At 44.0% G+C, this 16072-nt stretch overlaps 1 protein-coding gene across 15 annotated transcripts in view; it reads left to right on the plus strand.

The window, feature by feature from the left end:
- LOC121598658 (spectrin beta chain) overlaps positions 1-12735 on the plus strand; it is a 36091-nt gene extending 23356 nt beyond the window's left edge. For 8 of the 15 annotated variants that reach the window (XM_041925795.1, XM_041925797.1, XM_041925796.1 and 5 more), the window contains exons 4-13: positions 1-2500; positions 2595-2791; positions 2872-3067; positions 3592-3645; positions 4785-4916; positions 5517-5702; positions 6574-6683; positions 6765-6931; positions 7012-7194; positions 9263-12735. The exon at positions 1-2500 is cut by the window's left edge and continues 3087 nt beyond it. In XM_041925795.1, the coding sequence (XP_041781729.1) occupies positions 1-2500; positions 2595-2791; positions 2872-3067; positions 3592-3645; positions 4785-4916; positions 5517-5702; positions 6574-6683; positions 6765-6931; positions 7012-7194; positions 9263-9266 (3729 nt within the window). In that variant the 3' untranslated portion in view covers positions 9267-12735. The remainder of the gene's footprint in view (positions 2501-2594; positions 2792-2871; positions 3068-3591; positions 3646-4784; positions 4917-5516; positions 5703-6573; positions 6684-6764; positions 6932-7011; positions 7195-9262) is intronic. The other 7 variants (XM_041925806.1, XM_041925805.1, XM_041925807.1 and 4 more) reach the window with 7 other exon arrangements.
- The last annotated feature ends 3337 nt before the right edge of the window (positions 12736-16072 follow it).

Raw genomic sequence — 16072 nt, forward strand, 5'->3', positions numbered from 1 at the left:
CTGCTGAGCCAGCAAGAGCACGTGCTTAGCAAGGACGACACGCCGGTTAACCTGGAGCAGGCCGAGAACCAGCTGAAGCGCCACGAAGCGTTCCTCACCACGATGGAGGCGAACGATGAGAAGTTCAACACGATCGTGCAGGTCGCCGGACAGATGACGAGCAAGGATCACTTCGATGCGGACAAGATTACGAAGCGCGCGGAGAGCATCGCGCACCGCCGTGACGATAACCGCAACCGTGCGCTGGAGCTGCACGAGAAGCTGAAGAACCAGGTGAAGCTGCACGAGTTCCTGCAGGACATCGAGGAGCTGACCGAGTGGGTGCAGGAGAAGTACATCACGGCGCAGGACGACACGTACCGCAGCGCCAAGACTGTGCACTCGAAGTGGACGCGTCATCAGGCGTTCGAGGCGGAAATTGCCGCGAACAAGGAGCGCCTGCACGAGGCGAAGAAGGCCGCCCAGGAGCTGATGGTGGAGAAGCCCGAGTTCAAGGAGATCATTGAGCCGAAGCTGACGGATCTGTCCAAGAACTTTGACGAGCTGGAGACGAGCACCAAGGAGAAGGGTGCGCTGCTGTTCGACGCCAAGCGCGAGGTGATTGTGCAGCAGAGCGTGGACGACATCGACTCGTGGATGGACGATCTCGAGAAGCAGATCATCAACACGGACACGGGCAACGATCTGACCTCGGTGAACATCTTGATGCAGAAACAGCAGATCATCCAGACGCAGATGGCGGTCAAGGCGCGCCAGGTCGAGGAGCTCGACAAGCAGACGGAGGTGCTGACCAAGACGGCCCCGTCCGACGTCCTCGAGCCGATCGTCGAGAAGAAGACGGCGGTGAATGCGCGCTTCGAAAAGATCAAGGCACCGCTGCTGGAGCGCCAGCGCCAGCTGGAGAAGAAGAAGGAAGCGTTCCAGTTCCGGCGCGACGTCGAGGACGAGAAGCTGTGGATCGACGAGAAGATGCCGCTGGCCGAGTCGACCGAGTACGGCAACTCGCTGTTCAACGTGCACGTGCTGAAGAAGAAGCACCAGTCGCTCAACACCGAGATCGACAACCACGAGCCGCGCATCATGACGATCTGCAACAATGGGCAGAAGCTGATCGACGAGGGGCACGAGGATGCGGGCTCGTACGCGGATCTGATCAGCCAGCTGACGCAGAAGTGGCAGGAGCTGAAGGATGCGGTCGAGAACCGGCACCGCCAGCTCGACCAGTCCGAGAAGGTGCAGCAGTACTTCTTCGACGCGGCCGAGGCTGAGTCGTGGATGAGCGAGCAGGAGCTGTACATGATGGTGGAGGACCGCGGCAAGGACGAAACGTCCGCCCAGAATCTGATGAAGAAGCACGAAAGTCTGGAGCAGTCGGTGGAGGACTATGCGGACACGATCCGTCAGCTGGGTGAGACCGCCCGTCAGCTTACGACCGAGCAGCACGCGTACAGCGACCAGGTGTCGGTGAAGCAGTCCCAGCTCGACAAGCTGTACGCCGGACTGAAGGATCTGGCCGGAGAGCGCCGGGCCCGCTTGGACGAGGCGCTGCAGCTGTTCATGCTGAGCCGCGAGGTGGACGATCTGGAGCAGTGGATTACCGATCGCGAGGTGGTGGCCGGTTCGCACGAGCTGGGCCAGGATTACGACCACATTACGCTGCTGTGGGAACGGTTCAACGAGTTCGCGCAGGATACGGCCACCGTTGGCAGCGAGCGGGTGGCGAAGGCGAACGGCATTGCGGACGATCTGATCCATGCTGGGCACTCGGACAGCGCCACCATCGCGGAGTGGAAGGACGGGCTGAACGAGTCGTGGCAGGATCTGCTCGAGCTGATCGAAACGCGCAAGGCGATGCTAGCCGCTTCGCGCGAACTGCACAAGTTCTTCCACGACTGCAAGGACGTGCTGGGCCGCATCAACGAGAAGCAGCACGGCGTGTCGGAGGAGCTCGGCCGCGACGCCGGTGTCGTGTCGGCGCTGCAGCGCAAGCACCAGAACTTCATCCAGGACCTGATGACGCTCCACTCGCAGGTGCAGCAGATCCAGGAGGAGTCGGCCAAACTGCAGGCGGCGTACGCGGGCGAGAAGGCGCGCGAAATTACGAACCGCGAGCACGAGGTGCTGAACGCCTGGGCCCACCTGCAGTCGATGTGCGAGGAGCGCCGGGGCAAGCTGGCCGATACGGGCGATCTGTTCAAGTTCTTCAACATGGTGCGCACGCTGATGCTGTGGATGGAGGACGTGGTGCGGCAGATGAACACGTCCGAGAAGCCGCGCGACGTGTCGGGCGTCGAGCTGCTGATGAACAACCACCAGAGCCTGAAGGCGGAGATCGATACGCGTGAGGACAACTTTAGCGCGTGCCTGGCGCTCGGCAAGGAGCTGCTGTCGCGCAACCACTACGCGTCGGCGGATATTAAGGATCGATTGCTGCAGCTTACCAACAGCCGGAATGCGCTGCTCCATCGGTGGGAGGAACGTTGGGAGAACCTGCAGCTGAGTAAGTGCAAACGCGGAGGCGCCTTGGATGTTGGATTGTATGGAATTTGGTGCATTAAATCTGTGTTTCTCTTTCTGTGTCTCACCATGCGCAGTCCTGGAGGTGTATCAGTTCGCTCGGGATGCTGCCGTCGCCGAGGCATGGCTTATCGCACAGGAACCGTACCTGATGTCGACCGAGCTGGGCCACACGATCGACGAGGTGGAGAATTTGATCAAGAAGCACGAAGCCTTCGAGAAGTCTGCCGCCGCCCAAGAGGAACGCTTTAGCGCATTGGAGCGATTGACAACGGTCAGTATTCATGCTCCAACTTCTTCCATCTTCTTTTTTGGAGTAAATTTTGAATAAAAATGCTCTCTTTTCTGTTTCAGTTTGAGCTCAAAGAAATGAAGCGTCGCCAGGATGCGGCCGAGGAAGCGGAACGCCAGCGGCTCGAAGCGGAAGCGGCGGCAGCACGTGCGGCGGCCGAGGCAGAGGCCGAAGCCATCCGGCAGCAGGAAGCAGCCGCAGCCCGTGACGCAGCCGATGCACCCGGATCGCCACATTCCACCCGAGAGCAGGAGTCAGGTGAGCGATTCTTTTCGTACCGTAGCGATGCTGTAAAGAACGATCCTACCTTCTTCCTACCCCGTTGCCGAGTGCATCATCCTCCTTGAATGTCCCACAATCCAGTGTTTTGTCCTGTCTCCAATGACTATTCCTCGACCATTTCTCTTTCCTAACTTTGTATTTTTTACGTACTAAAATACTTTTCCTACTACTATTACTACTGTTTACTACTGCTAACAATGTTGTATCACAAAAACCGTACCTTTCTTTATATATATAAATACCTTCACAATTCGTTTTTCTTACACGCTGCCCGCGCGAAATCACAATGCTAATACAATATTAACCAACAAACAAACAAAAATCAATAACCCATTGGCGCATACTTTCGATTGGAACAAAACTTGATGTGTGTATGTGTGTGGCGTAAACCTGCAAACCCTCTAAAACAACGTTACTAAAAACTACCCGCAAAATCACATCTGGAAATTGCAAACGTTCTAAACTTTCTTTGCAAAAAACAAAAACCAACACACCTGTAGTCACTATGCGTGCCACTTCACCAGTAGAAAAAGAAAGACCCATTTCCCAGACAGGTACTTGAGCATTAACACACCTATCTCTTCTTACTCTCTTGTATATTGTACTGTGTAGTACTATCTTCTCTCCACCTTTGTGTGTGTGCGTGCGTTTCAAAAGCCTCTTAGCCCTTAGCTCTAGCCTCAACTAATATGGCAATGCCTTATTTTTGTACATTTATTGAAACTGAACATTTCAGGGTGTTTAAAGTCACTTTCGAATGTACACATCATTGTTCACCACCTCCAAGATGTTTTTCAACAGCTGTAAAATGTTGTATTTGCATCACAATAATTGTTCAGTTCTTTCACAAGATTTTCGACACGTCATAAGCTGAATTGTGTTTTGACAGTTCTTGTGGTGCGTTGAAAATCATGTGTAAGAACTGACTTTTTTTTACGAAAATACACTGTTGAAAAACATCTTGGAAGTGGTGAATACAATGTTTTCTAAGTCGCTTTCGAATGTGCACATAATTATTCATCGCACCTCCAAGATGTTTTTCATCAGCTGCCGAATGCTGCATTTGCTTGCATAATAAAATTCAGTTTTTACACAAGATTTTCAACACATCACCAAAAAAACTGTCGAACTCAATCCAGCATGGGAAGTGTTGAAAATCATGCAGAAGAAATTAAAAATTATGATGATGGAAATGAAATATCAGAGAGATTCATATTTTTTATGAATGACGTGCGGTGAATACCAACGTTTACATTCGAAACTGACTTGAAACCCCCTGTAATGATGTGCAGATTCGAAAGTGACTTGAAAACCCCTGTAATGTTTTCTTTGTTTGTGCATTTTAGTTTGTTACTCTAGAACAAATAGTTGTACATATTTATTTGTTCTGTTAATGTTTTTCTACTTCCGTGCAATTCTACACTAGCCAGTTCGCTTTAGAGGTGTGTCGTTTATCTACTTTAAGCTTTCCTTGTGTGCGTCGTTGATATAGTTTTTGAAATTGATTTGTATTATTATATGTTTTATTTTGATTCTCTAACATGATTGATTTTACCATTGTGCCTTTTTATCTACAAACAAACACTTTCGTTTAATATTATTTTCATTTACTTTGGGTTTTGCTTTCGCGGGGACTTTCTGTGTTTTGGTGTTCGGTTGTGTGTTTTGGTACATGGATTTGTCTTCGTCCCAGTGCATGTGCGAAAACCCCGAACACTGTTCGGTTCGTTTCGAAGTGCGTCACTTGAGCAAAGCACTTCCATTTTCAAATCCACCTACTCGTCCTCCTCCGGATCCACCGGAGCAGTGCCGAAGCGATCCTCTTGTAAGTATTTATCGTGGGCGTTTTGTGTGTGTGTGCGTTACATTCTTTGTGTTGTATTTAGATTTATGTGAAATCATTTCATCTACATGTTTTTGTACCTGGTGGCGGTTTAAACCCCTTTATTACGGATATCTATTTATCTTTCACGCGTCGGTGGTGGGTTTAACTCTTGATGAGCTATTTGGAGGAATAGCAGCTACGTTACACCAAAATCCCCGTTTTCCCTCTTTATGTTTCCCTTTTTTGTGTTTAAAATGTCACGTTATCATAATTTTATCTTCAATTCGTTTTATTTCTTATCACCACCGATCGATCAACGACACCACCACCACCATCACCTGTGTGTGGCCTCTCCCTTCCGTAAAAACCAAATCAACCGAATCGAAATGTGTACACCATGCTCACCTCGTCATCATCATCACCGACCTCTCTCGCTGCATTATGCTGCTGCATGTCCCAAATTTGTTTTATCACCCTACAACTACCACCACCGCCACAACCTTCCTCCCAATGCAAAAAAAAAACGTGTGTCGATGTATCTTGCTGCATCCACGGCCCACAACATGCACGCCATTAACATACACACGGGCGCGCGCTCAGTCGCCGGAGAAACGCTCGTGTCGCGGCGGCATTCTGGCGTACCGAAGGAGCGATCCAGCAGCTCGGCCAGTGCATCGGCCGGCGTCAAGGTCAGTCGACGGTCTCGCTCCAAGAGTCCGTTCCGCAGCTTCCGGTGGAAACGCACCGCTTCGAAGGCGGACGACGGGGCAGCCTCCGATGACGAAGGTATTGGTTAATCGTGCAAACAGTGACGGCCACAGCGGCGTAGAAACAACAAAAAAAAAAGATCCCATTTGCGTTATTACTTCTTATTTCCTTAATCCCTTCTTTATCCCCAACCCAACGCTAATATTGGTGCGCTTTTGTCCTCATTCATCTAAAAATAGTCGGCTATTTTGGATCATCATCATCGTCCCGTCCTTAAATGCCAAAACATTATTGCTTTATTTATTCCAAATTTAATCCCAAAATTCGACCCAAAAAACCGATTAATTTCTTTGCAAGGGATTAATATCCCTTTCTCGCTCCGGATCGTTACCGTCGCTCTCTCTCTCCCTCTGTTCAAGCAAGGAGCACAACGCCTCCCCACCAAGTAGAAGGTATTTGTATCCCCCGCGCCCGTTTTGTTCCATTTTTATCGCTTAATGTGTTTTTTTTTTGCATGATAAAGTTTGTCGCGTATGGTGTTATCAGTACGTAATGATGAAACCTGCATGAATCCTTGTATTGATGTTGTGCTGTGATGTTTTTTTTTATACCCAAAAAAAATGAAATAAGCTTAAAAGTAGATAAGCATTGTACCACCACCGCCAACACTTGCACGGCAAGTAGTAGAAAAGCGCGACTGCAAAAGCGACCCTTTAAAGCAATTGAATTGCGGAATGGCATTTCGTTGTAGTAGTGAGGCTTGAAACTATATCAAAAACAATAGAAGAAGAAGAAGAAGAAGAAGAAGATAATAATGATAACTGAAGCAACATTCCTTAATCTACTAACTTCTACTAACCACGCGCTGTTTGTGTTTCCATCTTTTTGGGACACGATTTTTCCTCCCCATTTTTCGCCGTTTCTCCGTACCATTTATTCACGCGTTCAGATCGTCCTAGTCCAGGTGGCGCAGACGAAGGTGCACAGGAAGGCATCCTTACCCGCAAGCACGAATGGGAATCCACTACCAAGAAAGCTTCGAACCGTTCCTGGGATAAGGTAAGCCGTTTGGTTTGTTTAAAACGATTATTTTTACGATTCTAATAATGCATTCTTTCTCTCATCTTTCTTTTAAAACAGGTGTACTGCGTTGCCCGCACCGGCCGGTTAACGTTCTTCAAGGATCAGCGATCGGCGAAATCGGTACCGGAGCAGACGTTCCGCGGCGAGCCGCCGCTAGAGCTGAAGGGCGCCCAGATCGAGATCGCCAGCGACTACACGAAGAAGAAGCACGTGTTCAGAATCAAGTAAGATGCGTTGCGATGACTGTATTTAATCATTCCAGAAGTATTTTATTTATAAAAAATCTCTTCTTACTTTTAAACAGGCTATCGAATGGCGGCGAATTCCTGCTCCAGTGTCACGACGATGCGGAGATGCAGCAATGGGTAACCGCTTTGAAAGCACAATGCGAGCTTGACGCTAGCGGCGAAGGTCGTTCGCTAACGCTGCCCGCTTCCTCTCAGAAGGATGAACAGAAGAGACGGTCATTCTTTACACTGAAGAAAAAGTAAATCGGAATTTTACCATTCTTCAACCCATCCCATCCCATCCACATCCATACATCATCATAATAATCGTAGCCCAACCCTTGCGTGCGCACGCCGCGCCAGTTTGGTTTCTTTGTGCCGCGAGGCAGAGGAGCAGCGCCACAAGAAACCATTGAGGTGGCGAATGTGGATTTTAGTTTTTTGTTTTGCATTTGCATCAACCCCAAGCCTCAGCAGCAGACGTTAGTGAAAGTTTGTGCGCATTTTTTTTTTGCGTTGGCCAGTCACGTTTTTAGTTCTATTGCCTTTAGACTTGTTTTGCCCGTTTAGTTTCTAAATTCTGCTCCCGTAAACTTTACCCGTGCGAGCACCATCCACCTTCCCCGTTATCCCCGGCCAGTGTGTGCAGACGAGTCGTGTGATGCTACGACCACCACCACCACCAACAACAACAACAACCGTGTATCTCCTCTGCAGCATTCACACCGAGAATGGCTTTCCAGTTTTGTCAGTTTGCGAATGTTAGTTTGATTTTGTTTTCTATCCAACTCCGGGTTTGATATGACACTGTTTTTTGCTCTCTAAAAATGAAAGCTTACACCCCACTTGAGATTAACCTTTAACGCGTGAGTTTAATGTTTTGAACACTTTACACCATCTGCAAACACTGTACTAAACTTGTTGTGATTTTTAACTTAGGAAAACACTTCTTACTATAGATGAATGTGAAACACTAATTATACAATATCTCCGGTAGATGATCGGATATACTCTTGATCTGCTGTGAGCAAGAAGAACAAGCACAACCGGTTGCGGCTGCATATAATACCCACTATTCTCCGAAGAACAAGCTCTGCCTCAACAAAGAGTTTTACCGTCTTGTAACTATTTTTAGACACTTAAGAACACGCGGACTGTGTTTTCGCATTCCACAGAGCCATTAAACGTGCTAACAAAATCAGCATTGGAAGCATTCGGGGAAAAGGGCACGATAAAACGAGCTTCTTATCGTTCACTCTTCCCAATCACACCACTCTTCCCATTTCACCACACGCACAGAACGAACATACAATCACAGCAGAATGCGCTATTCACTACATGCTACTAGTACTACTACTGCATCAGCATTGATCCGGAATCTTCCTTTCTTTTGCGGGGCGGTAGCACATTTAACTTCCATTTGTGTTGTGACGTTGTGTTGAAATAGGGTTTTAAGGGGTATATCTCATACTTGAGAGATACTTTCTTTTTCTTGCTCGAAATGAACTTCATGTGAAACGAATTGGACTCTATAGCATCCTTTTGGGACAAATCCAATAGGAAATTTAAATTGTCATCATATAAAGTTCATTTCCAATTAGAAAGGGTCCAGATAGTATCCCACAGCTATGATAACCCCAGAGAAACCCTGTAAAGAGAGGGCCTCTTTTTATGTGTTTTTTTTTTACGTTTGTGTTTGTTTTATGTTACGCTATTTAACCAAGCTGCTCTGCTGGTTAAACCTCCTTCTCCGTTTTCCCATCATTCTCACGAAGCACACACATTACGCGCTCGCATCAAACTAGCATGATGGATGGGTTCAGCAAATTCATTTCGCAAAACAGAAAACATTCATTCAATTGGCCAACAACAAACAAGACACGCGGGCGATGACGACAACAAGAAGGGAAAGCGTATACGGCGGTGGTAGTGCATCGCAGGAGAGGAGGGTTTGCATGAGTGTGCATTGGGAAGATATGCTGATCCCGCGCAGTACACTACATACGCAAATACGCTTTCCGTTCTGCTTCGCAAATGGGCTTCGTACGGCAAGATCGGGTGACGTATGATTGGGGGAGCGGCACCGCAATAAAAAGGGCGCACACACCAACCCAATCATGCGTCACCCGATCCGCTTTAGTTGGTGTATGATTATCTATCTCTATGTATATGTAATTATGTAGTTTTGGAATTGGATCCTGTGGAGGGGTACCGCGGGGGTAGTGCAAAATTGAACGTTATTCTCATTCTGTTTTCTTTTTTCCTTTCTTCTTCTTCTTTCCATTGTGTTGTGTTTCGTTTGTGTTTTTGTTTTCTTCCATTCCACAGCTAAGAAAGTTACGAAAACACACATAAACTCGTTAAACAGACGAACAATTACAACATTGCAGAAATAGAAGAAAAAAAAAAACAAACACAGCTAACAATTACAAACTAGTTATCCTTAGAAACTTCTCTCGCTCTCGCAAAACAAAAAAAGAAAACATACGGACACATACGAGAGCCACCACACATAACGCCGCAAACACACGAAAACAATGCGAACACAGTCGCGTCACGCAAACGCTATCCTTAAGCCAGCCATCCAAGCGCGGGCTCTGTGCGTGTTTGCCGCCTCGATCGATCTTTGTTCAGGCACTGGAAGTAGCTTGTTAAGGTGCGCGCGCGACTCCCCCTCAGTCTCCCAGACTTCCCCAGATTGGAATGGATTGGTTCGTGTTTCGTTTTCCGTTTGAGTTGTTCTACCTCTTTTCCGGGGTGTGGCATTGATGTGTAGCAACAAAAAATGCCCACGATTGGCGCCACAAAGCTTCATTGGATTGGATGGATGATGATGGTGTACAACTAATGGTGGATGCAGCGTGTGCCCTCTACCGTCGGAAGCGAACGAGATAGAGACCGAGAACGCGCGAACCTGGGACGCTGGAAGGATTCACCACGACGTGGTGGTGGTGAAGAAGCAGCAGCAAGCGAGCGGGGTTGGCTTTACACGATGCAACATTATTTTGTTTTTATTTGTTATATCGATGAGGACTATATTTTTATTGCGTATACAAATTAATTATTTTACATTATAAAACTTGACGAAAATGGCGCCATGCGCAAGTATGTGTGTGTGTGTAATGCAGAAAATTAAAAAAAAGAATGCAGAAATCAAACTATTGACGTCAGTCAAGAACAAGAGATGTGAAAATTCTCAATTTCAATGCAATTTCAAACTCACACACACACATACAAAGATATTGTAGGACAGTTTAGGCGATTTCTGTTTCGGCTGAAACAGTTAGCTAGAGCAGCTAGGCAAGGTAAGCGCAAAAGAACTTTGTGAAAGTAATACAAAACTATAAAGGCAAAACGTTGTAATAAAACTCCCATCGCAATAGATGTTGGTAGTGGAAACAAAACTTTGTAACAAGATTGCGCATGCTTTAAGGCGTTCTAAAAGGCAACAAATGTAATGATGAAATCAACCATACACAAACAAACAAACGTAGAAAGGATGAAACATTTCTGACAACATTCAGACTAGAAAGGAGCAAAATGGAGAAACAAATACAAAAGAGTAGAAGAAGATGCGGATGATGATGGTAGCCAACACAAGCGAGCGAGCGCTACGACGCAACGCCAGGCGCTTGCTGAAGTAAATCCCACGATCAAAACAACAATTTATAGTGCAAATTTCCAATGGGAGAGGATTGCAGAAGGAGAAGCAATCCTTACATACAAATACAAAGATGTAAAATCGAAGTAAAGAAGTAGTAATATATTTATTTAAAAGCATAATTTATCGAAACACAAACACGTGTGTGTGCTCGCTTGAAGGCGCGAGCGAAAATAGTAAAGCGAAGAGAGATAAGAACACAGCTAGCTAACGCGATACATACAGAAAAGAACCATGTGAACACGCAAATAAATCGAAACAAAGTGAAATGAAAACATGAAAATGGAAGCATTACTACTACTACTACTTCTACTACCTACCTACCTACCTATCGCTACTATAACACTTCAAAGAGGCTTCAGTTTCGTTTCGTAAAAGAAAAGAAACTCGAACGCGTTTCGGTGTGGTGTCTAACATGGGATGAAATGATGATGATGATAATGAGAGGTGTTTGTTGATAGGCAGCTTTTGTTGCGAACTGTAGGGGAGAACGATCGACGATGGAGCACAACAACGAGAACAGCCGTTTATATGCACACTTTCTCCTCACACACAAGCTTATTTAGCGATGAACAGAAGGCAACATTCGCTTGAAATGGTTGCAATGGAAGGGAAACGAAGCTGAAGCTTTTGTTTAGTAAGTTTTCCCTTTTCCGCGCCCAATTTCGATCAGCGTCGAGCTGGATTGATTGCTATTTGCTTCCGCTTGCGGCTTATGTGCGTTTGCCAAGCCTATTAAAGCCTTTTATCATTCTACTCGTTGGAAGCGGGAGATAGAAAACGGGTGACGCCAAACCCTGTTGTCACATTATATGTAATTGCCGTACTTTGCATCGCGCCGTGTATGATGTGCGTGTATTAATTATTTATTTTTGCATAACCATATAATTTATTGGTTTTGTTTGGCTCTTTTATGTTTTTATTGTTTGTTTTGTTTTCTGATTTTAGCTTAAGTGTGAAGAAGGCTACAAAAATGGACAAGCGTAGGAAACGAAATTGTTAGCATGTGTGGGTTTGTGTGTGTTGCTAAAAAGAGCGGAAGGAGTTTAAATAATGTGCTGAAAATAGCAAAACAAAACCACTCCAACTGTGTACGAAATAACAACAAGAAGTATAAAGGTGAAAAATGCAACAAATACAACAAAAGTAAGTGTGTGTAAGCTTGAAAAAAAAAACCCGAAAAAGCGAAGAACAACTTCATGCTGCAGTGTTACAAAACAAAAGCTGCAGTGATGCGAACAGCGCACTCTAACGCAAAAAAAAACAGCTAAACTAAATTATAAAAAAAAACTTTGTTTTTTTAGGATTGAAAGAAACAAGCAAACGATACAATGTGAGATGAGAAAATTCAATCAAATTTAAATATGAATTATATATTTTTAAACTGCCAGCAGCCTCTATGATTAGAAATGCAGTAAGAGAGGAAGCAGAGAGAGAGAGAACGATACAAAATGCATAATGATTATTATAATTATGATTATTATTAGCGGTAGATTATATATATATATGGAAGAAAGAGAAGGAAAAAACGATTACACGCGGAAAACGGTGGAATAAATAGCATTACGTTTAAGTATTACGAGATAATCTACACGACGGTTTTGCTTTTGTTTATGTTTTTCTTTATTTTTAGCGTTTCGTTTGCTTCTGCTTGGGCAAAACGCGCGCTTTGCCTTTGCGTGGATGGATCGAATGATGGTGGAACGTAAGAGGCCATGTTCGCGAGTGGAATGGAAAGAAAGTGCACTTTTTTCTGCCAACATAAAGCATAAATGCATATAGAACGAACACACGCGGGGACACACGGTTTGTGATGACCCGAAAAGATCGAATAGAATCGAGATGAGACGGGATGAGCCGGGGCTTATATAAATGTATGTATTATTAAACCTACTGTACGCTTGTTTGTTTGATTGATTCCAATGTTTGGGAATGTGTATAATTAACAAAGCTTTCTTGCTGAGTTCGAAACGGCATTATTCGTTAAAGTAAAGAAAAAAATGTGCGACGATACAGATGAAAAATGGGGATTAAAAAAAAAACAACGGGGAAACAAGTTTAAGTGATACAAAATTGGGTACAAATTATTATAACACAATTGGAAACAGCAAGTAACCAAAAAAGGAGGAAAAATTCACATTAAAAAAAATAATAAGAAATTAAAACCCCTTTTTGTCACTGCAACAGAAGAGAAAGCAAATGTGTTTGTTCCGGGCGTATATATTCGTAGCGCTTGTATTTGATGTCATAAAAGGGTGAGCGTCCTAATAATTGTGCATGAACAAAACCGAAATTAGGATGATTAAACTGTTGCGCTTCTTATTGCTTTTGCTTTATTGCCGTTGTTCGGTTAAAACACACACACACATGTCGTTGTGTTGCGTAAAAATTAAGTAAAGTAAGCGATTTTCCCGTGTGCGCGATGGCTTCACGTGTTTAGCGCGAGTTAACCTGCCCAAGGCATGGGGTGTGCGTAGTAGGAGGTTTGCAGGTGGAAACAAAGGGAAGAGAGAAGTGATAATAAGGACACGCCGCATCCTTTCCCGATCCTTTCCTCACTGCTCCCCCTCCTCCTGTTTGTATCTGTGCTCTTGCGTGTTATTAACTTGATGCAAATTCGAAAGCAAAACGATTCTATATATATACACACACATATATAAAAGACACAAAACAAATTCAAAACACCGTATTTACATTTCTACAATGCAAAAGTTTTATTTAAAAAAAAATTAGGTGATAAGGCAAATTCTTATTTGTTTTAAGTAACTATGCGCCTGCTAGGGGCGAGGTACAGCCGGCAGTACAAGATCATGAACAATGAGTAATAGAGCAGCTAGTTCGGTGTACGTACGATCCAATAAAACAAACAACAAACACATGGAACATGGAATGAAATCTCCAAACAAAAATAAATAGACAAGTGGCTACAGCTGCGCCGATATGATGATGCTACTACTACTGCTAGTGCTACTGTTGCCACTACTACTTCTACTACTGCCCCTTTGATACACGTGTGAAGGAAGGCATTATGCGCTCTGGTATAAACAGCTTGGCGTTAAAGAGGCAGTAAGGAACAGGCATTTGTCCCCACGTGTTCAAAGGGCGCGCCCTCACGTGCTCATAGCAAAACAATAGCAAATATAAACAGAAATGCTACACCAACACTCTAACCCCTCACAAAACAAACACACAACAGACATACAATTCTATATATGTATGGATGCATACTGCAAAACACAAGCGTTATGCTGGCTGAAAGTGATCGATTAGTGAATAAAGGTATTAACAAAGTGTCTCATATCAATTTTCTCTTTATGTGCAATGTTAATGCTAACTAACATCTGAACATTGTACGTGAGGCTGATGGTGGAACGGATAACGGCTTCTGCTAACTGACTGTAAGGCTGTTTGCTGTTCAATTCCTGTCTTTTCTCTGCTCCACAACATTAATCTCAATTTATTAATCTCGTTTTATTCCGTTTTTAATATAAGAACAAGACTTAACAGGGTCATTCAGGAGGTGCTTTAAGATGTTCCTAGGACCGGTGTCTTTAATAACGTCTTAACGAAATTAGGGCGTTTCCAATAACGTCTTAACGAAATTAGGGCGTTTCCGTGACACAGTAGTTAATTCGTACGACCTAATAACATGTCCGTCAGAGGTTCAAGTAGATTTTTCTATCAAATAAGGTCATCGACGGATAATTTTCTGTCTTTTTCCGTATGTAATGTAAACAGCTCTTTTTACACATTAAGCGACAGAGATTTAGCTCAAATAGCTGAAAAATTGAATGTCCATACAAAAAAACAAAAAAACCCAAAGCTTCGAAGGTCCACTGAACTGCTCAATAGATGGCGCTTTTCCACATCGTTATATCACCGTCATTTTCTGTTTTTGGCCATGTGTTTTTGCCTATCTTCCGATCATATTTCTAATCGATCATATTTTTTCAATGGCCTCTAACATTCTGACCAAAAAAATTAAAATAAATGGCCGTACACAGGTATCAACACCATCGACCATTATTCATGTATCACTTGCTTCAGTCTTGATGGTTGACTTTGAGAGTTTAGTATTTCAACAATCGTATTGCTGTTCTAGTCCTAGCGATGCATCCCAAGTGCCACAAATCAACTAAACGACCACTAAACGGGTTTCTAAACGACTCAAGCTCTATACCTAAACGGAATATAGAAAGACTTCGTTTAGCAGACGGTGAACGGCTGATGCATTCTAAAAATAGCAAAAAGCTGGTGGCGCCATCTGTTGGTGGAATACCCAGCCGGTGGAGCTCTTCTCGCTTGTTATATTCATATTGTTATATGGTTTCGCATTGAAGTTATGGATCGCTAGAACTAGAACGGCGATACGATTGTTTTAATACAGCAATTATCCGCAGTACGCGATACTCGATATACGCGAATTCGCAGTACGCGATTCCTCTAAAGTTGACTGCTCCATGTGTTTTTTGCAAATATTTAAATTATTTGAAATATTTTATGCTCGTTTTGAATTTCCGCAATGTTCTTAATGCATTTTGCATTAAATTTGTGCAAAAGATGCCGGTTTTATAACAAAAAACTTTAATGCAAAACTCTGTAGCAATATTTTTTAACCCTCGAACCGGTAATGTAAACTATTTTTCCATTGGAATCCGCTATACGTGAAAACTCGAGATACGCTATTGTGCTCGGTCCCGTACGATAGCGTATATCGGATAATGACTGTACTAAACTCCAGTGTGAACCATTTGTCCAGAACCAAGTGAGCTTTAAATAATGGTCGATGGTATTGATACACACATGTTTCTGACCACACGACCATTCATATAGATTTTTGCTCGGAAAGATAGAAGGCTATATAGGTTATGATTAGATGAGGCTTGTCGAAACACATTGCAAGAAAAGAACAGCAATATAATGAGTTATAATAGGCCATCTATTGAGAAAACCAATGAAGATATGCAGCTTTCATTTTTTTTTCTATGGATATTTGATTCTCCAGTCGTTTAAGCTTAATATGTGGCGCTTGGGATAACTTCAATGTGAAACCATACAATAGTACAGAGAGAAGAATAAAGCTCTCACCGCAAGGCCAGACAAGGTGAAATATACAGCGAAATGAACTATTTGACAGGTGAAATATCTGTCAGATAACGCATCACAGCAACCAGCTGATGTGCAATGTAAACAAATAACGTGCATAAAATCGTATTTAAATCCATTAAGAACTCACATACCAAGTATTTCGTTAATTTTCAGTCAACAGTTCATCATTTGCTCATAAACATGTTTTAAAAGTAAGTCGAAAGATTTTTTAAAAACGATTAGGTATTTTAAAACGGTATTCCCGCAACATGTTCACGTACTCGGGCCTTAAAATCTAGTTTATATTCTAAAATCATTGCTCAACAACAACAACAACAACCATGAACCGAAATTTTTACAATGTACAAACACGTTACTGAACATTTTTG

Source organism: Anopheles merus, chromosome 3L (assembly GCF_017562075.2).
Source record: "Anopheles merus strain MAF chromosome 3L, AmerM5.1, whole genome shotgun sequence".
In the NCBI taxonomy this organism is placed as follows: Eukaryota; Metazoa; Arthropoda; class Insecta; order Diptera; family Culicidae; genus Anopheles; species Anopheles merus.